The 25,726-nt window shown below is 49.4% G+C and overlaps 1 protein-coding gene across 2 annotated transcripts in view; it reads left to right on the top strand.

The window, feature by feature from the left end:
• GRAP2 (GRB2 related adaptor protein 2) overlaps nucleotides 1-23,027 on the top strand; it is a 68,682-nt gene extending 45,655 nt beyond the window's left edge. The window contains exons 3-9 of one of the 2 annotated variants that reach the window (XM_070371540.1): nucleotides 828-919; nucleotides 8,327-8,418; nucleotides 11,464-11,583; nucleotides 15,215-15,383; nucleotides 17,441-17,629; nucleotides 19,118-19,240; nucleotides 19,878-23,027. In XM_070371540.1, coding sequence (XP_070227641.1) covers nucleotides 842-919; nucleotides 8,327-8,418; nucleotides 11,464-11,583; nucleotides 15,215-15,383; nucleotides 17,441-17,629; nucleotides 19,118-19,240; nucleotides 19,878-20,057 — 951 coding nt within the window. In that variant the 5' untranslated portion in view covers nucleotides 828-841 and the 3' untranslated portion in view covers nucleotides 20,058-23,027. The remainder of the gene's footprint in view (nucleotides 1-827; nucleotides 920-8,326; nucleotides 8,419-11,463; nucleotides 11,584-15,214; nucleotides 15,384-17,440; nucleotides 17,630-19,117; nucleotides 19,241-19,877) is intronic. The other variant, XM_005899455.2, reaches the window with a different exon arrangement.
• The last annotated feature ends 2,699 nt before the right edge of the window (nucleotides 23,028-25,726 follow it).

The following is a 25,726-nucleotide window of genomic DNA, read 5'->3' as shown; positions in this document are numbered from 1 at the left end:
TTATGATCACCCTTTTACAAACAAGGAAACTGAGACTCTAGGAGGTTTACTTGCTCAAGCTCACACAGCTGTCCATCAACAAAACCAGGACTTTTCTCTCTTTCTATTACACCCCACTGTCTCCTAAAAAACCCAACTATATTTCATTCGTAAGTTGACTTATTTATCTTTATACAGGTCTCACATATTATTAAGAGGGGCCAATATTTTCACTCAATTCAGAGGCATGAAAATGAAAAATTCCAAAACCATGTTGGCTTCCATAATAATAATAATAAAAGTTGGAATCTGAGTCTCCCAGGTCTAAAATGAGAATGCTTTCTACTCTCAAACCATGTAGAAGATGGCTAAGTTCCCCACTGACCAAAGCTGTCTAATTCTCTTAAATGATTCAGATGTAAAAGAGAAAATGGCATCTGTCTAATTAACACCGGCTGGTTAAATATAGCTGCCGAGGGACAGTGTTTACAGAGCAGTCCTTCCAGCCCCTCAGGCCCCAAGGTAGCGATGATAGTGAGTCTTCTGTCCTTATCAACCGGAAACAGAGATGCCCCAGAAATGATCACAGGCCAGGACTGCAAATGGGGATGAAAGGAGAGGGGGAAGGCGGTCACTGGCCTTCATTTCCTGTTCCTGGCATCTGGAGATTCAGAGAACGATGTCGGAAAACGGATCCTAGGGGCTCAGGCAGCTCTTTCTGAAAACAAAAACCCTTCCTGTGTGCCTGCACCTCCCTCTCCAGCCTGGAGACATTGGATCCTCCACTACCAACCGCTAGGACTGCCCTCCTGGCAGAAAACACAATGACCACATTATTTCTCTTCCAGCTTCACGTTACAACATGGAAGCCATTGCCAAGTTCGATTTCATGGCCTCGGGAGAAGATGAACTGGGCTTCCACGCTGGCGATGTTCTGAAGGTAGGTGACATGGGGCCCAGGAGAGCCAGAGAGAGTTTAGGTTATTCTGGTCTAATCGCGAAGTTAATCTAACAGTTGAACTGCTTAAACTGTTTCTCAAGAAACACAAACAGTTCTTTCAAAATCCAAAATTCACCTCAACCAAAATGGTTTCTTCTGAGCACCCGTGCACTAACCACCAGGCGGGGTGAAGGAAATCTGATTGTATAAGCCACAATCCCTGTCCTGAGATGCTTGTGGTCTGGAGTGGGAAATACATCCGTGTGCAGGGCTTCTCATAGATGTTTTATCTAAGTGCTCAGGAGCACAGGTATGGGACAAGGATCCCACCTTGAAAGATGGGGTTGTAGGAAGGGGTGGCAACGTCAGTTGTCAGGGAAAGCAGTAAAGGTGAGTCAGGCTTTTGGTGAAAGTTCAGAGATGGTCAAGCTCAGGCAGAGTCTGGTCAGCATTAGGAGGCTCAGCACGGCTGGAACAGGAGGAAGGTGTGGGTGGGGACGCCTGGAAAGGCTGCTGGAGGAAACTCAGGTCAGTGAAGGCCACTCACACCTGGCCACTCTGGGGTTTCTCAAAGCTTGTCTTCCACCCGCACTTGACTTGTAGTGGCGGTTTGCTGAGCTGAAGAGGCCTTGGACTTCTTCCACATTCCATGCGCCACACTTGCATGGACTCTGCATCTCAGAGTGCCAAATAGCACAAGCCCTTAAAGAAGTGATGGGAGAGTCTGTGGCACCCATGCACCGTGGCCTCTGAACACCTCGGATAGCCTGATCCCCAATCCTCAGCAGTCCATGTAGCCACTGTTGTCTCTCCATTAAGATAAAAGCTTACTATGGAAATAGCCTTGTCACACGTGAGCAGGGGAATCGGAAAGTGTCCGCAGGGCACAAACCAGGTGGAATTTGAACAATCCCCTTCCTGCCCTCTTCCCAGGTGGTGCTAGTGGTAAAGAACCTGCTTGCCAATGTAGGAGACGTAAGAGAGGCAGGTTCAATCCCTAGGTCAGGAAGATCCACTGGAGGAGGGCATGGCAACCCACTCCAGTATTCTTGCCTGGAGAATCCCCTGGACAGAGGAGCCTGGCGGGCTGCAGTCAATGGGGTCGCAAAGAGTCAGACACGACTAAAGCGACTTAGCGTCCATGCATTCCCCACTCCGAGTGTTTATATAACTGCCCTCACTGTGCAAGATCTGGCAATGTGGCTCCCAAGAGCACGCCTTCAATGCTGGAGCTTCTCAAGGTCAAAATACTGCTTGGGCTCCTGACCCAGGAAAAAGTGACCCTCACTTCTTCAGGACCTTACCAAGGTCACTGAGGGGTCTGGGACAAGGTGAGAAGTCCCTCCCTTCCCTGTTGGGTACTGTCACCATGCGGTTATCAACCACTCTGCAGTGTTCTCACCCAAAAGAGGCCCCTGGGAGGTGGGTGTGGGGGCAAGTCCCATCCTCACCTCCCATTTCAAACCAAATCATCTGGCTTAAGTTTTCTCTATTCTCCAGAAAAGGAAAAACAAAGAGCAAAAATCTTTCCTCAACTCTGCTTCAGCTTCTAATTTCTTTCCTCTCCTTCATGGCCACACTGGGAAAAGTTCTCTGTGCTGGCTGTCTCCACTTCCTCACTTCCCGTTCACTCCACTAGACCCTCTGGAATCTGACTCTTACTCCCAACACTTCGTTAAAGTCCACCAGTGACCTCCTGAGTGTAGAATGTCCTGCTAAACACCTATAGGACTTGAAACTGCTAACTGTCCCTCCTTGCATCTGAAAGGAGCCCTGTCCCACCCAGAAACACTGTACTTCACTCTGAATATTTCCCTTTTATCCTGTCTCCCAAGCAACCCACATCTTCACCGGAGAGGAGCCTGGTACCAGTTAAAAGGAAACCGGATGATCCATAAATGATCCCCATATTGTCAATATCACCCATTCTGCCCTTGACTGTTCAGACTATTGCCACATCCCCTTGACTGACCCCATTCTCTCCTCTCTCTTCCTCCTTTATTTTAAAAACTAGACCCAGAGGGATCTTTCTAGAAGATAAATTAGATCATATTACTTCCTTCCTCAGAAGTGTTCAGTGGTTCCCTGTGACCAGTGGATGGAAATCTAAGCCATCTGAGCTCAACCTACCACCCAACCTCATCATGCTCAAGTGCAAGAACATGTATACACACACACACACACACACATCTTTGTGTAGGAAATGGCCCAAGTCACACTGCAATATGCACACTGTCCTTTTTCAGGCTCTCCCTGTACTCTGAATGTCCTTCTTCTGCACACATGCCTTTGACCACCTCTGCCGGGGAACCCTCATGAATCCTCCCCACCCCCCACTACCCCAGTAAACTCGTTATGCCCTCTTCAGCTCCTCCATGGCATTTCACACACTCTGCTCAAGGCATTCACACCCTATTTACAAGCAGGCGAGCTCCGCTCTCTGCACGGAAGCACCACCTCTGCTGCTCTCCCCCCATGCCATCCTGATTGTCTGGTCTCACAGTGGCTGCTTCACTCCCCAGAGCTCTGCGGGGGTGGAGGCTGGGCCTGCAGAAAGGTGAGGAAGAGTCAATGAACGAATGAATGAGTGGGTCATCCCACCGCTGGTCTGAGAGCAGAGTCTTGCCAGCTTCATCTTTGTGTCTTCCCAGCACCTGACACAAGTCACGGCCCCAGATGGGGGCTCAGTACATATTTCTTGAGTTGTTACACTGTGTTTCTGCACACTCATTTAGAATTCTATCAGAAAGCCAAACCCTTCCTTCCTTTCAAATTCTATCCATTGCAGCCATAGTGGTAAAGAGGAAAAGGGACGGGGCTTATTGGCTGAGTCTCATGGAAGGTCTGTATCATGGTGGTCAGTGGGCCCGCCTGTGGGCCTCTGAGTACAACTGTCTCCTCCAGATATGGGTAGCAAGCCCCCGGAGCCTAGAAATTGGTGTTCTGTTTCTTGGGGGTTTTTTAGAAATTGTTTTCAAGGCCAGTTCTTGACTACCCCAGCAATGCACTCCTGAGTGCTCTTTCATGTTATGCCTTTAGTTCTAAAACACTAAACAGACTTTTTCATTAGAAGATACAAAAACTGTCTGATTTGCTCATCACCAGCTGCCTGCTGCAGTCTGTGAGGTCCCCAGGGTGTAGGCCCCAGCTTATTCATCTCTGTATTCCCAGCACCCAAGTGCAAACAGCAGTTGCTCACTAGATGCTGATCCCAGAATGGTAAACAAGATGGCAGACATGGAACTCTAGCCACATGACTGGATCCCACTTCTCCTGTAAGAGAAACATTCCAAAAGTCAGGGGTTGAATGTTTCATGTGCGTATCACGACCTCTCCACCTGCAGCTGCACACAGCACCCGGTTACACTTCCCACTCGAACCTGCCGGTCATTATTAAAAAATGTCTCTTGAGCCAGGCCATCTCTATGTGCTTCTGCAATTCATCTAACACGACCCCATTTCTTCCCCCTAAAACAGCGACCAAAGAGCCCCCAGAGTTAGTCCTACATAATTAACTTCTTCAACACTTCTGATTTCTGCTATGCCTTTAAGAGCTATAATTTCATCCAATTTTGAAATTCTTCCAGCCGTACATTTTGTCCTCTTCCCACGTCTAACTTATTCTCAGGCCACGTAACCCAGAAAATGATTCCGGGAGGCAACACTGTAAGAGTTAAGTTACAGCGAAGTTGAGGGTAAAACCTCATGGGTTTAGGCTGAACTCCTTGCGCAGGTTTGCACGATGGGGACAAGAGATAGACAAACGGAGGAGATGGAGAGATGAGAGGGACAGGAAGTACCAGCCCTGCCAACAACGGCGGGAGGAAACCACCACCACCACCCCCCAAAGACTCTTCTTTGCTGAAAATGAGATTTTTTTTAAACCCTTGCCTTTTATACATCATAAAAAGCCTATAAATTTGCCTCTTTGGGAACACAATGTCAGGCAGACCAAGTATCACGTGGTGAGGAAAATGGATGGCATTGTGGGATAATCTTTCGGTGGCTACAGGGTGTAAATGAGTATGAGCCACGATTACTAAAATTACAGCCAGTTTTGGGTCAGAGAGCTAAGTGCAAAATGTAATTCCTACTGCGATGAGCCCATTTCCAAATGGTCTCTTTTACTTCATCCCTGCTCACCTTGGTATTTGACATTTGCTCCCCAACCCACGTGTCTTCCCATGTGATGGGAGAAAGGAATTCCAGAGCCTTGAAATTTGGGGGAAATGGCACAGAGTAAAATGCCCTTGTGTTTTTTATGTGATGACGATGCCCTGGTGCCGAGTTTCCTAGTTCTTCTTTTGACCTAGATTTCCTGCTCCCCTACCCCCGCCACCCTCCTCGGCACACACATACCCGCACGTCCTTAGCGATACCAACAGTCACATTTGATGTTAGAAACTATAAAGTTTCCTTTTCTCAGCAATTCTAGAACTCAAATATGGGACACACTTTTATTTCTTCAGAACAAATGATCACATTCAAAACATACACATAGAACACTTTAAAGAACTTATCAACCCTCCATGTCCTTCAGACCTGGAGTTCTCCTTCATAAGAATATCACGTTGGACAGAATTATATTTAAAAACACAGCCTGTACTCTCTGGAGGACGTCCAAGGATGAGGGAGCATTTGATCCTTGCATCAGCTCCGTGAAGGGGCTGCCAGTTATTATTGCCCCCATTTTGCAGATGATAATTGACTCGCCTGAGGTCAGACATCTAGGGAACCAAGGACCCAAGGACCAAGGGCTTCTCCTTCCAAACTCAGGAGTGGTATTAGAACTAGGTCATCACTGCTTCTCAATTCCATTGCTCTCTTCAATTCTCTTCTCGTCTCTGGGAGGCAGAAACCAGAGGCTTCAAGTCCACCCACTTTTTTGGATGACTCTGAAATCCAGCTCCAGCCCTCACCTCACTGCTGAACCCAGACACACATCTCCAGTGCTCCCTGAGCTTTCCTTCTCTGAGGGTCCCAGGGGCAACTTGATTCACCCGCAGGCGATCTGAGGTCCATGAGTTTTCCCTCAGACCTGTTCCTCCTCCTGTCTTTTCTATTTTGGTAAAAGCGTCACCACCCACTCAGTCTCCCAAGCCAGAAATCCAGAGCCATCCCAGAATCCCCTTCTCCCTCAGCTCCTCGAACAGTCACGAAATCCTGCCCGTTTGTGCTTCCTGATTCCTTTGAAATCTGTCCTCACTTCCACCTAGCCCAGATCTCCTTCGTCTATGCCTGGATGGCTACGCTCCTCTTCCTACACTCTCTCCCCTGACTTCACCCCCACAGTCCATCTTCAAGTTGTGATACCCCACGCTTTTCTTAACACTGATTCTCACTGTGCTGTTTCCCTGATGAAAATCCTTTGATGGCTCCCCGTACATTTCAAGATAGAAATCCAGACTTTTGAACGTGGGCTACAAGGCCCTGTAGCCCTGGTTTCCCCTCTCTCTACTCCTGGGGTCACAATCTAAACTTCCGCCAGATTGAGGAGTTCTGTCCCAAGAGTGCACCTCACTTCCCCACGCCCCAGAAGTACTTATTTTGTCATCAGACTTTGCCTAGTAACTCACCTGGGCAACCCAGGTGGTCCCTGCTCCGAGTAAGCTTTCCTATCCATCTTCTTCTTTCCTCTTTATCATTTCTCTTCCATCAGTTAAGACGTTTTCAGCTATGAGAAACAAACTTAAAATGGCCTCAGATCAGTTCAGGTCAGTCGCTCAGTCGTGTCCGACTCTTTGCGACCCCATGAATCGCAGCACGCCAGGCCTCCCTGTCCATCACCAACTCCCGGAGTTCACTCAGACTCACGCCCATCGAGTCAGTGATGCCATCCAGCCATCTCATCCTCTGTCGTCCCTTTCTCCTCTTGCCCCCAATCCCTCCCAGCATCAGTCTTTTCCAATGAGTCAACTCTTCGCAAGAGGTGGCCAAAGTACCAGAGTTTCAGCTTTAGCATCATTCCTTCCAAGGAAATGCCAGGGCTGATCTCCTTTAGAATGGACTGGTTGGATCTCCTTGCAGTCCAAGGGACTCTCAAGAGTCTTCTCCAACACCACAGTTCAAAAGCATCAATTCTTTGGCATTCAGCTTTCTTCATAGTCCAACTCTCACATCCATACATGACCACTGGAAAAACCATAGCCTTGACTAGACGGACCTTTGTTGGCAAAGTAATGTCTCTGCTTTTCAATATGCTATCTAGGTTGGTCATAAAAATGATAACAAAGATTTATAATTTCTCATACAAAGTCCAGGCGTTGGAGGACTCCTAAGCAGCTAATTCAGTAGCTCCATGACATCGTCAAGGTTCTTCCCATCTTTTTGTTCTGCCATCTTCATTTTGAATTATTGTTTGAGTCTGTGCTACATATTTTAGAAATATCAGTAGGGGAGGGTAGAGAGGAAGTCAAGTATTTGTCTTTTGATGATAGGAGGTTTTCTGAAATGACCAGAAGCCACATAGAACCAAGTCTGGAGAGTCATATAAGTAATCAAGGCAGGTGATAACATTGGGGGTCATGGTCAAGGTAAGACCTTATAGTAATGAGAAAAAACTTCTGGTTTTGCCTATGATCGCTGTCTAAAAACAAATTTAGAAGAGATATTCCGGGTATCTTGAGTTATGTCCAAATTGTGCAAACATGGAATATGAACACAAAGAGTTACTGTTTTCAAAGCTAGCCCCCACTTGATGTTTAAGTTTTAATCCGCTAGTGTAAAAAAGAACAAATTAAAATTGTAAAAGGTTCTCAGTTACCTGGCAGAGAACCACCTGCCTAGATAAGGAGCTTAAAGTGCTAAGATCTGAGACACAAATTTTCAAAACAGGAGAAGAGGGGTTCGGAGAAGCCCCTGAGCACTGAGTTTGGGAGGCCACACCAGGGTGGAGTCACATGAGGGGGTGGCCCAAGTGTACAAAAATAGCCTGGGGACAAGAGAAGCCAAACTCCAAAGATAAGCCTGCTGCTCCCCCTCCAGTGGTCCTGTGGTTTCTTTGGCGTGTGTGTGTGTGTGTGTGTGTGTGTGTGTGTACGCACTTAGTTGATCAGTCGTGTTTGACTCTTTGTGACCCTGTGAACTGTAGCCTGCCAGGCTTCTCTGTGGGATTCTCCAGGCAAGAATACTGGAGTGGGTTGCCGTTTCCTCCTCCAGGGGATCTTCCCGACCCAGGGATCAATCTCTTGTCTCTTATGTCTCCTGCACTGGCAGACAGATTATTTACCACTATACCACCTGGGAAGCCTTCTTTGACTTATTTTCCTCTAACTTCAAAAGCCTTTGTTCTTTTGGATTGGGTGGAATTTGGATTGGGGGGCATAGGTTCTTTGCCCTGCAGCCCATTTCTCCTGGTTCTTGGTGTCCTCCCCTCAGTGACTTCATCCTTCCTTCTCCTCCCTGTAGATCCTAAGTAACCAAGGGGAGTGGTTCAAGGCGGAGCTTGGGAGCCAAGAAGGATACGTGCCCAAGAATTTTATAGAAATCGAGTTTCCTGAGTAAGTATTTCCAGCCTGTGGAGATAGGCCTGCCCACACACACTCCCCTTACTTTTTCAGTAGCCACTAAAATTATCCGTGCATAGCCCAGACGCTGTCAAAAACGGTCGCCTCTGGAGAGGGAACCACGCAGCTGAAGGCCAGGGGTGGGAGGGAGATTTGCATTTCACGGCATTCTCTTTTGAATTTGATACCATGTGCAAGTATCGCCTATTTTAAATTTATAAACCAAAGGCATCTCTGATTGTAACCATGGCGTTTCCAAGAATTCCAGTGGGGGCGCTGTCGGCCACCCCACCTCCACAGCTGCTGCTTCAAGAGCTCTTCTCCCCTATCTCCCAACCCACCCTCCATCCCAGTTCCAGGATGACATGATGAAGCTCTTGAAACCGTGAGCTTCCCGAAACCATGCTCGCACTCAGTGAGAGAGGTTGGGGAAATTCCCTCCATAAAGAGGAAACGAAAAGTTGAGATTGGGTCATGTGCGTCTCAAGAATTGACCACAAGGGTTAGATAGAAATCTAATCTTGTCTGAGAGTCAGGGTCTAGCCGAAGAGCAAAGGTTTGTTAGAAAACCAAAGCGGTGTTGGTGACTCTGGTGAGGTGCAAACGTACCACTCACAGAGAATCAGCACTGACCACTGAACCAGCAGACTGACCACCGACCTCAGCCAGGGGGCCCTTGAGGCTGCCCTGTCCCCTTCTAGGTGAGCAAGGAACACCTGCAGCTCCTCCACCCACCCCCGGCCACACACACTCTCAGCCGACCGCCTGGCTTCCAGGACAGTGGAGGCCCCCAGAAAAGCCCGTCTATGCCACCCGTCCTGACTCACTGCCTCCACCCACATCCCGCAACTGCTCAGACACTGCCTTTCCTGCAGTTGTTTGGAAAGAACCGTCTGTGCTTCGAGCAGAAGTCCTCCCCTCTCTCCCACATCAGCTTTCCTGCCTCTCTGCTGGCTCATACCCGGCGGCAAACAAAGATCCTGCGATTTTCCCCGGCTTACCAAAAAAACCAAACATGAAACCAGACAACAAAACCCTTAATCCCAAATCCCCTTCCCGCTACAACTCCACTTCTTCCAAAGAATCATTATATTCGCCGTCTCTAATTCCTCTCCTCCTGTTCTCCCTGGAAGCCCCATGACTCCTTGGAAACCTTTTTATCAAGGTCCCAGTGAACTGCGGGTCCCAGTGGTCAACTGTCGGCCATCATCTCAGCACCGTCACATTCTTCACTGGGCTTCAGGGACATTCTTCCTCCTGGATCTCCTCCCACCTCCCTGGCTTCTCCTTCCCCGTCTCCTTTGCTGTTTCCTCCTCCCCTCCCCCATCTCCTTTGGGGTTAGAACGCCGCCCTCCCCACCACCACATTTTAAGTGACTGCCCCCTCCCCACCTCTGCTCTGTGTTCATTTTCCCCATAGCATCACATCAGCTGACTCCATATTCTAATTACTTCATTGTTTATGATATGTCTGCCCCACTAGAATGTGAGTTCCATGAGGGTGCTTGTCTGTTCTGCTCACCACTACGTTCACTACAGCCTCAGAAGAGGGCCCGGCACACAGTACATGTTTAATAAAAGCTGTTCAGTCAATGAATAGCTTTGGAACCGATGTGTAATATGAAACTCTGGCACTCATTTCACAAGTAGCGTGTGGACATTTTTGTAAGTCTTGAAAGAAGTCACTTCTTTCAAGTGACTTCAACAAACCCAGATAGAGGACAAGGGTGTATTTTCTAAACAGTTCCCTCTCTGGTTGCTCCCTCTTTCAAGAGACTTCCTCTGAGGAAGGCTGCTGTGGAGGGGGGTCCCATTCTTTTCCCCTCCCCATTATATTGCTGTGGTGGCCACTCGTCAGTCCCATAGGTTCGTATGGCACCTACTCCGGCAGGATCTCCAGGCAGATGACAGTCAGAAACCCTGTTTCTGGCCCCTCAGATCCTGACCAACCTTCTGCTGCAGTCCCAGGTCTGGAAAAAGGATAATCCTCCCACCACCTCTGTTGGTTCAGTTCCTAAGTTCCAAAGGGCACAAGGGAAGGGCTCACAGAGACCTGTTGGATGCTCACCTTAAAGGGACACGCATGCTCGCCTTGCGGGGGCAGTGATTAGGTAGCCATGCTGCAGCAAAGGGACACCGCCCCCACCCCACCCTTGGCTACCGAAGAACTGCGAACACTTGCTCTGCTCCGCGAGGGTGAGAGAGGTTCCTGGCCTCCTGCCCTGCGGCTGGAGCCACTGTTTGTCTTGCCTGCGTGCAAGTGCTCAGCCTTTTTCACATTCACTGCACCGCCTGTAGCAACACTTCCAAAGGCTGCCACCCTGACTGCTAACCTGAAAGAGCAGTTTCTCCTCAGTTCCTTCTTTCCACAGCAAAGGTTATTTTCCAGCAGGGTTTCTTAGAGAGGGCCCGGGAGCTGGCCGGGTAGAAGCCTCTCTCTGGCTACCGCCAGCCTCGCTCACTTCCAAGCATGCATGGGGACCTCCCTGGGTGCCCCACAGCGTCTGCCAGGGACAAGGCACAGCCACTCCTGCCCCACGCCACCCAGAGACCCTTGGTTATGACCCTTCTTCCCAGCCACCAAGGTCTCAGCCTGAAGCCAGCACCCAAGGGCCCTGCCCATCCCAGCGTGAAGGGGTCCCTGTCCTCCCAATGCACCCTCTGCTCCTGCAGTCCCTTTCTGGAGATGTCCCTCTCACAGCCACTGGCAGGTGGCCACTGCTGCAGTGAGTCCCTCCCACGCTCTCCCGTTTTGTGCAGTGGCACATTTCCATGACTCAGGATTTCCAAGCAGGCAGGAGAGAGACTTCTCCTGGGGGGACAGGGCAGGAGGTACCTCAAGGGGACACTCACTCACTTGCCTCGCCTGGAAACTGCTAGAGCGTTTGTTTGGTCTCAAAAGCGCCTGGCCCCTCTTGGGGTCTCTCCTCAACCCTTCTCCCTGTGGGTCACCTCTCCCTGACTTCCTTCCCTCCCTATTCCCAAACCCCATCAGTCTGGCATCTCACCAAGATCCTCTGTTTTTATCTCACCTGATAGGTGGTTTCACGAAGGCCTCTCACGACACCAGGCAGAGAGCTTGCTGATGGGCAAGGAGCTTGGTTGCTTCATCATCCGGGCCAGCCAGAGCTCCCCCGGGGACTTCTCCATATCCGTCAGGTACTGGCCAATCCTGACTCCGCCCTGACCTACTAAAGCACTAAAACGACAAGGTGACCTCTTAAACATGACCTATCCCTCAGGAGCATGGTGGCAAGGGGCCCGGGCACAACGTATCAATACATTCACCTGCCTCCCCTTCCAGCCCCGGTGCTTCTGGAAAGACAGGATTTTTATCAACCTCACCTCTGTGTGTTTCACAGCACCATGTAAACCCAACAGGTGCTGGGTGAGTGTCTGTGGAAGGGGAATGGGAAGGGAGAAGGAACAGAGAATTTCCAGAGGTCCACATCCATCTTGGAGTTGCAATCTTTTTTTTTTTTTTTATTAATTATTTTTGTTTGGGCTGGGTCTCCGTTGCTGCACTCGGGCTTTCTCTAGCTACAGTGAGCAGGGGCTCCTCTTCTTCGCGATGCGTTGCAGGGGCTTCTCTTGTGGAGCGCAGGCTCTAGGTGCTGGGCTCAGGAGCCGTGGCTCACGGGCTCAGTTGCTCTGCAGCATGTGGAGTCTTCCCAGACAAGGGATCAAACTCATGTGCCCTATGTTAGCAGGTGGATTCTTATCTACTCTACCACCAGGGAAGTCCAGGGTTGCAATCTTAGCATTTTCTGTTACTACCAATGCATGTCTGAAGAAGGGCAGAGAAAAATCAAAACCCCCAGGCACCGCCATAGGACACATCCGTAGTCGTAGGTGGCTGCACAGAAAGAAAGCCTACTTCCACCCTCTGTAATGCTGTGAAACTGACAGGGACAGAGCAGAGCCCAGGAGGCCTGGGATGGGGGCACTCTGACAGCAAAGTCTCGCCAGTGTGCGGCACCCCACCCCTCGGGAGGAAATGACTCAGTTTAACATGACATAGCCCCACACAGAGAAGCCCCAAGTCTGAACAGACGGCGTGTGGTCAGCGTGCTGGAGATGGCGAGTCACACATCAGACTTGGTGACCACATGTGAAAGTGCAAGGATGGCAATAGCAGCACAGGGAGCGGTGCGACAACCTGTGCGGTGAAACCTCACTGGCAAGTTACCTGACCGGAGGTGCTGTCTGGATTCTGCAATGTGACTTGAAAGGCATGCATCTTTAAGTTCCTAAATCCAATCTCGGGTAATAAACGGAGGCCACATCACTATTTAGAAAGTGCGGTACTTTAAAGATAAGTACTTTAAGGAATAAGTAGGAAGGACTTAAAAAAAATGGCTTAAGGGGACTTCTCTGGTGGTCCGGGGTCTAAGGCTCCATGCCACCAAGGCAGAGGGCTCAGGTTCATTCCCTGATCAGGGAACTAGAGCCCACATCCCACAACTAAAGATCTCATATGCTGCAACAAAGGCCTGGTGCAACCAAGGAAATAAATTTAAAAATAATAATAATAATGGGTCAAGCATTTGTATGCATTTGTCCCCAGTAGGCTCAAGAATAGCTTGGTCTCTTAAGCATTGCCCTTGCAAGCTGACTCAAACTCTTAATTTCCCTTAACTAAAGCTTTCTTTTTTATAGCTTGGATGATGGTAAATTTTAGCTCAGGCCAGTATTAATGTATCACCAACTCTAAACTTGTTAGGTCTTAATTCATGAACTTTTTCTCTATTAATAAATCTTACAACTCAAACCTGTTTCTTCAGGGCCACAGTTAGAGGCAGCACCAAGCAACTTGTTAGATTGAAAGGCATCTCTTGGTGCCCTTGGTTTGCATGTTGAGGCTGGCTTTTTCAGTGAGGAATTAGGGTTTATCATTCCTTGATTAAATTGAATTCTACAAAAAACGATCGGCTTTGATGTCTGCCATGATCTTCCCTGCCACTGAGGCTATGCAAGCTCTTGTGATGGTGATTATTACGGTAATCAGTTTTACCTCTTCTGCAGAAATGTAGTCTAATATATTCCAAAGCAAAATCACTAATGTATTTATACATCTGCTTTCTGTCCTGGCACAGATAATTAAAAGCTAATTGTAATTATCTATCACTTAGGATTAGTTGAGGGTCTGAAACACTAGACTGAGACTCTGGAGCCCTGAGTTACACCCTTTTCTCTGCCCTTCTCAGACCTCAGGACAGTGGTCCAGCCCCTCTCTCTCCGTTGGCGGATGACCAACCACAGTCCTGACATGCACCCTGTCAGTACATGGGAGTGAAAGAGTTAATGTTCCTCATTCCCAGTTCTTTGACTAAGAGATGGTGGATGAATAATCGTGTCACAAGAATATTCCCTCCTCCTCACCCAGATGTGGGGAGTGATGACTGTGAGTCGAGCTGTGTGGTGCTGGAGTAAAGAAAGCGTATATGAGTGACTGAAGCCAAAAGGGGAAGGGCAAGCAAGGATTGATTGCCAAGTGTCAGCTATGACCCCAAGGTAGTTAGGCAGAGGTCACTGCATAGGTTTGCCTGCTCTGAGCAGTGCCCTGAAAATAAGATGAGGAGGAAGATCAAAACGCCTGTCCCCTCTGAACACAGACCTCTAAATCCACCCCTTAGAAAGAATTATCTTTACTCTCCAACAGTCTAAATTTTTTACCTTTCTGCTGGGTCATGCAATTGATAGCAATAACATCAGTTTATTTTTAGATATAAATGTGTGTCCATTTGACCAAGAAAACTTGACATCCAAACAAGAATGACTTAGTGGTGGAAAATGTCTGGGGCTGTTAGTAAAGGCCCAGTCTCCTCTTTCAGTGAATAAAATCCGAATTCTCCACCCCTGGTACAAACATGCTCTATCGCTTCTGAGTTCAGCTGGTGTCAAAAGTGCTGATATAAAAGAAGTTAACATGAGAAAAAAATTAGCACATGTGCTTGGTGTGACAGTCCCAGCTCACTAGACTGGAATTAGAGAACCAGGGTCCTTGCCTCAACTCTGCCCTTAACAGTGACCTTGATCAAGCCCCTCCACCTCTGAGCCTCAGCACATTTTTTCCCCCAACAACTCAAACTACTTTGTAACCTTATTTATGCAAAACAAGACCAACCAAGAGATCCCAGCTATGTAGAGAACAAAGTGTGACAGATTTCTCAGGGTAGTTTTTGAACTTAAAGGAGCTGGTTTGGACTATTTCTGTTAACTGAAAGACAAGAAGGGCTTGAAAAACTCCTCCCCTCTGAGTCTTGGCAGAGTTCTTAGCCTGGTAAGGTCTCAGGCGTTGCCATGCTTCAAATAAACATTGTGAAAAAAGTCCTCAACCTTGTAGTCTTTAAAGCACTTGGAATATTTTTTTCTTGTAAAAGGGCGATTCCAGTATCAGAAGAAAGATTGCTTTCTGCTCATGTAAAAAAGAACAAAAAACCCCAAAACCCTCCTCTCAGGAGCTCCCTGGTGGTCCAGTGGTTAGGGCTTGGTGCTTTCACTGCAGTGGACTGAGGTTCAATCCCCAGTAGAGGAACAAAGATCCTGCAATCCTCGTGGCAAAAAAAAAAAAAAATCCCCTCTAGCTCAGCTGGAGTCCTAAGCCGCCTCTCCCAGAAATCACCCCTAGAGTTTGACTAGGCCAGCCCACCTGCCCAGGGATGGGCCGGCCACCCACACCTCTGCTTCCTGCCCAAACAGAACTCCAGCATCCCTGGATGCAGTCGGGCCTGGAGGCAGAGACATGCTCACCACGTGATACATGATTTGGATTTGTCTTGCTCTTTAGGCATGAGGATGACGTTCAGCACTTCAAAGTCATGAGAGACAACAAGGGTAATTACTTCCTGTGGACAGAGAAGTTTCCATCCCTCAACAAGCTGGTGGACTACTACAGAAAGAATTCCATCTCCAAACAGAAGCAGATCTTTCTGAGGGATAGGACCCGGGAGGAACAGGTATGCTGCTGGCCCCCATCACCCCCAATCCAGAGATTCTTGGCGCTTTGGGTCCCTATGTGAACCCCTAAAACCATGCATTTGATGGGCAGGTCCCTGCATATTCTGAAAAGCAGAGATCTCAGTTTAAATCCTAGCTTAACACTTTCTAGGTATGTGACTTTGAAAAGTTCTTTAATTCTCAGTTTGTTCATCCACAAAATTGGGATAATAGTGACAGCTACTTCATAGGATGGTTCTGAAGGTTAGAGAACGATATAGTCCATCCCTTACTTCATTCCTAATCACGCCCCAAGCACTCAGTATACATGGGCTCTTGTTATAGACACTGTTGTTTCATTATTCACAGACATTACCGTATCACAGTTTTCAGCCTAGCTCAGGAGCTACCCAAGGATGAAGTAACTTGGAGGAAGCCGTAGGGCTACACATGGGGATATTAGAACCTCGAGTCCAGGACTAATGCAGCAAGTAGAGCTTTGTGACAGAATTTGGGGGTGTGGAGGGTAGAAGCAGGGGGCACTGGAGGAGAAAACTGGAGGTGGAATTCTTGCTCTTGGAACAGTTTGGAACATGAAGTATTGTCTTAATAGAAAATACTTCCAGGGACTTCCGTGGCAGTCCAGTGGTTAAGAATTCACCTTCTAGTGCAGGAGGTGTGGGTTCTATCCCTGGGCAGGGAACTAAGATCTCACGTGCCTTGGGGCCAAAAAGTCAAAACATAAAAAGAAGCAATGTTGCAATAAATTCAACAAAGATGTTAAAAATGGTCCCGCATCAAAAAATCTTTTAAAAAATGCATCTCCAACGGACCTGGCTTTAAAAACTGATTTCATTGCTAACTATCCTGATTACCCAGTCAAGTGAAGAAAACTTTCTGAGCATCAGTTTTTCTCATCTGTAGAATGGAGAGAATATAATGCCTTCTTCATTGAACTGTGGTGAGGATAAGTGAGATATAATCATAGCACTCACCACAGACTCTGGTCCCCAGATGGCACTAAGGAAATGTTAATTTGATTCCAAAAGTAAATTCACACATACACGCAATCTATAAAATATATTTCAAAGGAAATATCATGGTTATAGGAGACGGGTATTATAGGAACCAGCACTGAGTGGAAAAGTTGAAATCCCACAGACAGGTTATCTGAAAAGGCATTGAGACTTTTCAAAGCAACATGTGCTTTGGAGAAGTAAAGAAAACCATCCCTTTCAAGTAACAGGTTGACTTTAAGCCTGAGAAGTTACAATCAAAAGAGAAAAGGGTGTTCCCAAATGTACACAAAAGTTCAAAAAGGAAAACAAAGGTTAATACGGACCTTGTGAATTCTTTCAACCAGGAAATGGACAGAGATACTCATTTACTAAGATGTGCACGCAGAGATGAGAGAGGAAACATAAAACTGCACTAAACTGGATTTAATGAGTTCATTTTGCCAAGTGCTTAGAACAGTGCCTGGCATATGCTAAGCCCAGGGCTCTGTGTAATTGTTTGTTAAATAAAAATAACAAGAAAGTGTCTCTGAGTCATGAGGTTGTGGTAGCATTCAGGAGAAAGGTCTTGTTTTTCCCTACATGCCCAGCAGCAGGCCTGGTTTCCATGGTGCTGTGAGAGCGTTGCTGTTTGGGTCTTTATCACCAGGCTATAAATGACAGTTCAAAATCATGCAAAGTCAATAGCAGAGCTTATCAGGAGGATAGGATGTCCAGCGGTGTGGCAACATGCGATAAGGAGGGGTGGCATTGTGTCAGTAAAATGGAATATTTAAGCTTGATTACACAGAAAAACAAGCCCACGAGGAAGGGACGAGATGGGTACCAGGTGGAAAGTGAATGAACCAGAGACCCAAACTCCCAAAGCAGGAGAATCTGAGAATGCACAAGCCACTGTGAAAACATGATGATCTGAACCATTGATTTTCTCTAAGCTGCTCCCACCCCCATCAGCTTTGGAGCTGTCAGGAGCTAAGTCTCGGAACAGTTGCTGGAAGGGCTGGGTCGGGCCAGGAGAGGTGGGAGGAGGATGGATCTGTGTCATCTCTGTTCTCTCCCAGGGTCAGCGGGGCAACAGCCTGGACCGGCGGTCCCAGGGAGGCCATCCCCTGAGCGGGGCTGTGGGAGAAGAAATCCGGCCTTCGATGAACAGGAAGCCGTCGGATCACCCCCTGCTCCCTCCTTCGCAGTATCCCCCGGCCCCACTGCCGGCGCAGCAGCGGTACATGCCACAGCATCATTTTAATCAGGTACCTGGGAAGGATAAAGTGGGCACAGGGAGTGAGGAGGACCTGCTCTCCCCCCAGGCTTCAGCAGCCTTGTCCCCACTGCCACTCATCATGTGAAAAACCCCACAGTGCCGGAGACAACTGAAACAAATAAATGTTGGGGGCCAGTTGTGGCCCCAGGACCGTCTGTCAGGGGAGGAATGTCCCGGTCCAACCCTGGTCCCATCTGGTCTCACTGAGCCCAGAGAAAAGATCCTGGGTCCTCAGAGGGCAGAAACATGGAAACTGCTTTTGGCAAAGACGTCTCTGTGAATTAAATGAGTCCCTGCTTAACCACATATACACACACATACACAAACACACATATACACACATGCACACATTCACACACATATACACATGCACATACACTCATACACATACATACACACATACATATACCTATACACGTGCACACATCCATACACACACATATATACATACAAACACACATCTACACACACATACACATGTACATACACACGTGTGTATACATATAAACACATATACACATGCACACATCCATACACACATACAAACACACATACACACACATATACACATACACCTACACTCAAAATCACGTACATACACACACACACACACACACACCTGAGGACTCCGTGAACAATGACTTCATTTTTCCTATCAGCACAATTCCATACCTTTTTGTGCCCCTTAACCCATCTGGCTGTAGAGATCTACAGGAAAAACTGGATTAAGGCCAGAAATGGAGCCTTGCTTATTTATTTATTTATCCCCCGCCTTGTTCCAGATGGGATTTTAGGTGGCTCACTGAGATGGACAATGTAGCCAGATAACAACATCCCTAAATTGCTTAGCAGGGCACAGAAAGTCCTTCGTGAGCTGCCCCGATCTGCCTCTCCAGCCTCCTCCCCTGCTCCCTCCCCATGCAAACACATATCCCTGCATCGTTGTACTTCCTCTAGTTATCAGAACGGTTCACTGCATTTTCTCTCATGCTTTTGAGTCTATTTGCTGTCCCTTCTGCCTGAAATGCCGTTTCCTAGTCAATTCTACTCTTTAAACCGGAGTTCAAGCATCACCTGCTCTAAGAAGCCTTCCTTGATCACCAGGCCAACTCAGACAGTTCTCTCTGCTCACTCATCACAGAAATGCATACGGTTCCCCCTCTGAACTGATGTTCTCTGAAGACAGGGGCCTTCTCTTTCCAGATACACATCCCCATGCTTAAGACAGTCCTAGACACATGGTAGGTGCCTGATAAATATTCCTTGGTTGAATGAGTGAAATCTGGCATCATATTCACAACTTAAGGTCTGTTTGTCACCCTATACCCTCTCTCCCTTATCTGGGGTTTATTGTCCTCTGTAGTAAGTATTCTTGGAGCTCTGGCTGTGTCCATGGCATCAGAGCAAGGCGCTGGGGGAGCCCATGAGGGATGCTTCCAGCGGTGTGGTGATGGCTGTCCGTCACGTCTGTTTCTAGGAACGCCGTGGAGCCAGCCTGGACATAAACGATGGGCCCTGTGGCCTGGGCATGAGCACCGAAATGAATGCCGCCCTCATGCACCGGAGACACACTGACCCAGTGCAACTCCAAGTGGCTGGGGTATGTGAACAGCCCTCTCTGGGCTCAGTGGAGGAGACCGAGGGGCCAAGCAGAGAGACAGTTGGTCCTCCAGAAGAGGCCTCACACAGCACGGAGTTCACACAGAGGTGGAGGGAACCCAGCCAGTGATGGTGGGGCGAGAGTTCCCCGGCAGAGCTAATCCCAGCTGGCATCATCCAGCCTGCTGTTCTCAGTTTGGCTGTCGGGCCTTGCCCGGTTCTCATATTTCCTGGCTGCCATTCTAGCAGAGGGAGATCTGTTGCCTTTATCACCGATGAGGTTGTGCTGGCACCAAGGGCTGTTAGTCTGGGCACGCTGTGCTGTTTGTCACTTGAAGAAAATAAAGAAGACCGGCTATTGATGTAGGGAAGAGCAGCTCTCAAGGATCCCCTTGGGGCCTTGGGGGATAGGCTCAGAGGTTGCTCAGGGCTAGGCACCCAGGTCTGCTTTCAGTGGCAGCAGGGTTTGAGACCTCTCTGGAGAGCCATCCATCAGCCTTTGGGGCAGGCTGCTCACGGAGAGCTTTGTCTGGACCACAGGGCCAGCAGATTGTCTTCCGTGTGTGTGCTGGTGACTCGGAGCCCAGCTTGGCCAGCCCGGGCTCAGCAGGGCCTCTCTCTGTGTTTTCCCCCAACAGCGGGTGCGATGGGCCCGGGCGCTGTACGACTTCGAGGCCCTGGAGGACGACGAGTTGGGCTTCCGTTGCGGAGAGGTGGTTGAGGTCCTGGACAGCTCCAACCCCTCCTGGTGGACCGGCCGCCTGCACAACAAGCTGGGCCTCTTCCCTGCCAACTACGTGGCACCCATGATCCGATGAGGCCCTCTGGAGGGGATGGAGGCTTTTGTCTGAAGCTGCCTGACTGCAAGGGACGGGGCAAGGAAGAAAAGCTTGGAACTACACACACATACATGTATATATATATGCGTGTGTATATGTTCATATGCACACGCATATATATGCCCATGTGTCCACACATTTTTAAATAGTAATTTATTGGCAAGTTAGTTGCTTACTTAGTCGATGTGAAAGGAACTCAGGTGGAGATTTATATTCATAGTTATTTTTCTACTCCCCTCAGCTGGTGTGCGGAAAGAAGGCAGCGGGGGTGTTGGGAAGCGGGAGGCAGGGAAAAGAAATCCAAACGCTTCCTGTCCTCAAGTCAGCATGGCTCCCTCCTCATCTCAGAAATGCTCGCTGAGAGGAGCTAAGCAGGTCCGCATCTGGCGCTGGACACGGAACAGCAGGGCGGGGCTGGGCTTGGCGGGGCTTGTTCTAGTTTATCTGAATGTCCTGCTTCTCCCCCGCCCTAGGGTGGGTGTGTGGGCCCCTGACCTCCTCTCCCGCCAGGGTGGGCACTGCTGGGTGGAGGATGAAGGCACAGATCTGAGCTGGGCGCACAGAAGGGGTGCAAGGGGAGGGCTGGAGCAGCAGGGGGTCCCGGAGCCTGGGCAAGGCTGGCCCCCCTGGCCAATGCTCCCTCAAGCGAACATTCCTCAGCTAATCCTCTCGCCTGTGGCTGACGTAAAGAAGCGGAGACACTGAGAGCCAAGCACTGTTGGGAAACGGTGGGGTTTCTCACAAATCCCTCACTGGCTTTCTTGGGTGTAACCTCCATTTCCCCCTGCAACCAAGAAAGCAGCGTCTTAGCCTCTGTAAGGCGCTTGGAGAAGGCCCAGCTGAAGATGGTGGACTTTAGAACTACTGTTTCGTGGTTCCCAGGGTGTCTCTTCAGGGCTCTGTTTCTTTCCCCTCTTGGTTTTCTGTATTTTGAAGACGCTTTGCCCAGCGGCACAGAGAGACGCCCATCCCTCAAGAATGTTGTTTAGCGCCTCATGGACCGATTGGCCGTGACCCTGGGTGGCGGGGGGCTTTAAGAGAGCTTCCTGCTCCTCCGACTGTGGGCCCGCTGCTGGCACCTCCCAAGCCCACGAGCTGCACCTGAGAAGGAACCCCACTGCTGCTGTCTCTCCTTCACCTCAAAATAGACTCCTGTCTCCCAGGGCTCACCTAGGGGCGTGAAGCACAGAGCAGGCTGGCTGGGGGGCAGGGAGGGACGCTGGAGGAGGACGCCCAGGGTCTTAGGCAGGAACAAACCTGTCTGCCCCGGGCACCTAGGGGGCCAGTGTGTGTGTTGGTGGCGGGGGTCCTGAGACATGAAGGAAAGGGCTGGGGCGGAAGGGATGGTGAGGGAACATGGGGCTGGGAGGCGAGGAGGGACGGACCTGGGGCTCTGTCCTCGTCCCACCCGTCCTGCTCTGAGGAGGGACCAGGCAGCCTCCACCCAAGGCACTGAAGAAGCGTTTCTGACTCAGAAAGTCAACTGTCCATGTTAACGCAGGCTGTCTTGGACTCTGAAATCTCTCGTTCTCCTGTCGCCTTTAAAGAAAAGGGGGAAATGAAAAAACTCTGTGGTGGATCTTGGGAGGGAAGAGAAAAATAGCCCTGAGAGGTGGGGGGGGGTGGGCGGGAGTGAGAGTGAGGAAGCCGGCCTTAGGAAATGAAAGTGCGGGGAGGGAGGAGGGAGTGGAGACATTTCAAAAGATCCCGGAGCAGCGTGAGAGGCTGGAGGGGTGGAGGAAGACACTGGAGTGATGGGTCAGGGGGCAGACAGGGCGCAGGCAGGAGGGACCCGAGGCTGGTGGGCAGGAGGGACCGGGCAGAGAAGACACGGCAGGACCAAAGAACAAAGGCCAAGGAGCCCTGATAAAAGTTCCAGTGCTGAGCGATGTGAACAAGTTACAGTAAATAAAAGCCAAAAGTAGTGTTTGATTTTACAGTATTTACAAACCTCATGCTATAAGCGGCCTGCAGATTGGGTCCCTTTTGTCTCATGCTGTGGGAAGACCAGTCCCAGGGAAGATAGAGGAAAACAACTTGATTCTAGCCTGGGTTTTGTGCCTTGAAACTCCTCAGGAGAGCGGTCATATTAATAAAACACAATGCCCTTGTTTTTCTGGGCTGGGTCTGGTGTCTGTGTCACATACCCCTTGGGCAGAGGGCAGGAGTCACTGACCTGGAACGGCTGACCACACAGTGTGGGCAAAGCTTTCAGAACCCCTGGATCTGGACCTTCTGTTCCACCAAAGCTTTTATTTATTTATTTTTTAATTGAAGGATAGTTGCTTTACAATATTGTGTTGGTTTCTACCAAACATCAACATGAATCAGCCATAGGGTTACCTATGTTCCCTCCCACTTGAACATCCCTCCCATCTCCTACCCCATCCCACTCCTCCAGGCCCCGGGTATGAGTTCCCTGAGTCACACAGCAAATTCCCATTGGCTATCCATTTTGGATGGTATCACCAACTCAATGGACATGAATCTGGGCAAGCTCCAGGAGATGGTGAAGGACGGGGAAGCCAGGCGTGCTGCAGTCCATGGGGCCGCAAAGAGTCGGACATGACTGAGCGACTAAACAATAACAATCCATTGTACATGGCAATGCATGTGTCCATGTGACTCTCTCCATGCATCCCACCCTCTCTTTCCTCCCCGCATCCCAGCTGTGTCCCTAATCCGCCAGAGCTTTTAACCTCTCTGAGATGATCAGAGAGCCTTTCTCCTGCTTGTTGGACAGCTCAATTCAGAAGGAGGCCAGAGTCACCCTAACCACCCACAGAGAGAACGCGGACCAGACTAAGCGGACAGGGACCAAGCTCTCTCCACGTTCTGGGGGGAGGGGAGCCCTCTAGCTCTACCCAGGACAGCTCTCTCCACCCGCACCAGGGGCGGGTCCCCCGCAGGGCCTCGCACCAGTGGCACAACCAGGAAACAGCATTGTCTCTGAACCACTCTGGGTGACTTGGGAGCTACCAGGAACTTCCAGAGAAAATCCAGTTCCTGTTGGACCAGTCTGGTCTCCCTCAAGCTTGCCGAGGCTCGCAGCATTTTAAGCGTCTTGTGACTGCCCCCTCCCACCCACTTTTAGATGGCCTTAGGGTGACCTGAGGCAGCACTTCTCAAAACCAACGTTCCTATGAATTTCCTGGTTATTGTCATTTAGTCGCTAAGTCTTTTGAGACCCATGGACTGTGGCCCACCAGGCTCCTCTGTTCATGGGACTCTCCAGGCAAGAATATTGGAGCAGGTTGCCATTTCCTTCTCCAAGGGATCTTCCTGACTCAGGGATAGAACCCGTGTCTCCTGCATTGGCAGGCAGATTCTTTACTACTGAGCCACCAGGAAAAACCCAATGCGTGCTTGCTAAGTCACTTCAGTCATGTCCAGCTCTTTGCGACCCCATGGATTGTAGCCCACCAGGCTCCTCTATCCATGGGATTCTCCAGGAAGAATATTGGAGTGGGTTGTCATGCCCTCCTTCAGGGGATCCTCCTGACCCAGGAACTGAACCTGCACCTCTTATGTCTGTCTCCTGCATTAGCAGGTGGGTTCTTTACCACTAGCATCACCTGGGAAGCCCCATGGGGAATATGTAAAATGCAGAGTCTGACTCAATCCTGCATCAAGCTCCAAGGTGATGTTGCTGAGTCCATGGACCACACTTGAGCAGCAAAGGGAAAGAACTTGGCAGCGGGCTAAACAGCTACAAAATCTAATCAAATCTCTCTTCTAGGGATACTCAGGCATTTCTCTTTGTCGCTAACAAGTCACTTTGGCTGTGGAATAGACAGACATGATTCAGAACTGTCAGAACACCATTTGCACTAGGCAGCCCAGACGTCTTCTTTTAGCGTCTTCATCTCCATCAAGAATCAAGGAACATCAGAGCACAAGGCATTCCGATGAAACACAGACAGAGATTTCCTCAGTGATTACTGTAAACACAAGCAGAGATTATAGAAATCGTGAAAGCTTTCTCAGGAAAGCCTTATGCTCCTGTCAGGTGTGGTCCAGCTCGGAGGCAGGGGGTTGGCCCTATGACATCATCAGATCTCCGCTAAGTCCAAGCAAAACAGGTCACACGTGAGGCAGACTGGCGTGCTTCAAATATTTGCCGTTTGCTTTGTGTAAAGTTGGCCTGGAATACCAAGGAAAGAGCCTGAGAAAAACCTGTTGTATTTGATTTACTATGTATTGTTGGCTGTGCTGGGTCTTCGTGGCTGTGCAGGCGTTTCTCTAGTTGTGGTGAGGGGGTGCTGTTCTCTCGTTGCAGTGTCTGGGCTTCTCACTGTCCCGGCCTCTCCCATTGTAGAGAATGGGCCTCTAGGGCAGGCGGGCTCAGTAACTGCCGCTCCCAGGCTCTGGAGCACAGGCTGAATAGTTGTGGCGCGTGGGCTTAGTTGTGGTGCCCCAGCTCCGCAGCATGTGGGATCATCCCAGACCAGGAATTGAACCTGTGTCTCCTGCATTGGCAAGCGGATCCTTTACCACTGAGCCACGAGGGTTGCCCTCAAGTCTTTAAATACTTCTATCACCTTGGAAATGCTATCATCATCTCTCCCTTAGGCAACTGAATTCACCTCCACCCTTTTCTCCCTGCACAGCCCCTTGTCCCCAATTCATTCTCTATACAGATCCCAGAGCCAGCTTTGTAAAACATGAGTCTAATGGCACCACTTTCCCGCCCAATGCACTTAGGTTTACATCCAAAGTCTTAACGCAGCTCTGTGAGGTCTGGTCCCCCTTCACCCTCCCCAGCCTCCTCTGTTTCATCTCCCCTCTTTTGTTTCATGTCCCTGCCCCCCTGGCCTTCTCTCAGCCTCCAGATGGCCAAGGATCTGTCTCGTATCTTTCACACCTGCTATTCTCTCTGCCTGGAATGCATATCCCCTGCTTTTCACCTGACTCAACTCCTACACCTCTCCAGCTCTTGGTTTAAATGTTACTTTCTCAAATTGTCCTTTCCTGACCCCTAATCTAAAATAAACCCTTCCCGGGACTTCCCTGGCAGTCTAGTGGTTAGTTCACTGCCAAGGGCCTGGGTTCAATTCCTGGTTAGGGAACTAAGATCCTGCAAGCCACATGGCACAACCACAAATCATCATCCTTACCATCATCCTTCCCGTTAGACTATCTCGTGGTTCCTGGTACTTCTCCTGAGGAGCACATACACAGAAGATGGTACCAGAATGATTACTATGACCTATTAGACGGTAAGCTCCTTGCGAGCAGAATCGTCTCTGTTCTGTGAACCACTGTAGCCCCAGCATCTTGATATTAACATTGATGCCCGAGTTAAAGTAGCTCTTGGCCACGTGTGCGTGCTCAGTCTCTTTAAGTCGTGTCTCTTTGCAACCCCATGGACTGTACCTGCCGGGCTTCTCTGTCCATGAGATTTTTTCAGGCAAGAATACTGGAGTGGGTCACCATTTCCTCCTCCAGGGGATCTTCCTGATCCAGGGATTGAACCTGTGTCTCCTGCATTGGCAGGTTCTTTACCACTGAGCCACCTGGCTCTTGGCCATCTGCCCTCAAAATCTCCAGCTTCTTCTGGAAGCCCAAAAGACAGAAGATGGTATCTCTCATGTGTTTAAGCACCAGTCTGCTGGTATCTCCTACTCTGGCCGTCTTCAATTGCCCAG

This window comes from Bos mutus, chromosome 5, assembly GCF_027580195.1.
Source record: "Bos mutus isolate GX-2022 chromosome 5, NWIPB_WYAK_1.1, whole genome shotgun sequence".
NCBI classification, from domain to species: Eukaryota; Metazoa; Chordata; class Mammalia; order Artiodactyla; family Bovidae; genus Bos; species Bos mutus.
This window is presented reverse-complemented; position numbering and strand designations above follow the sequence as displayed.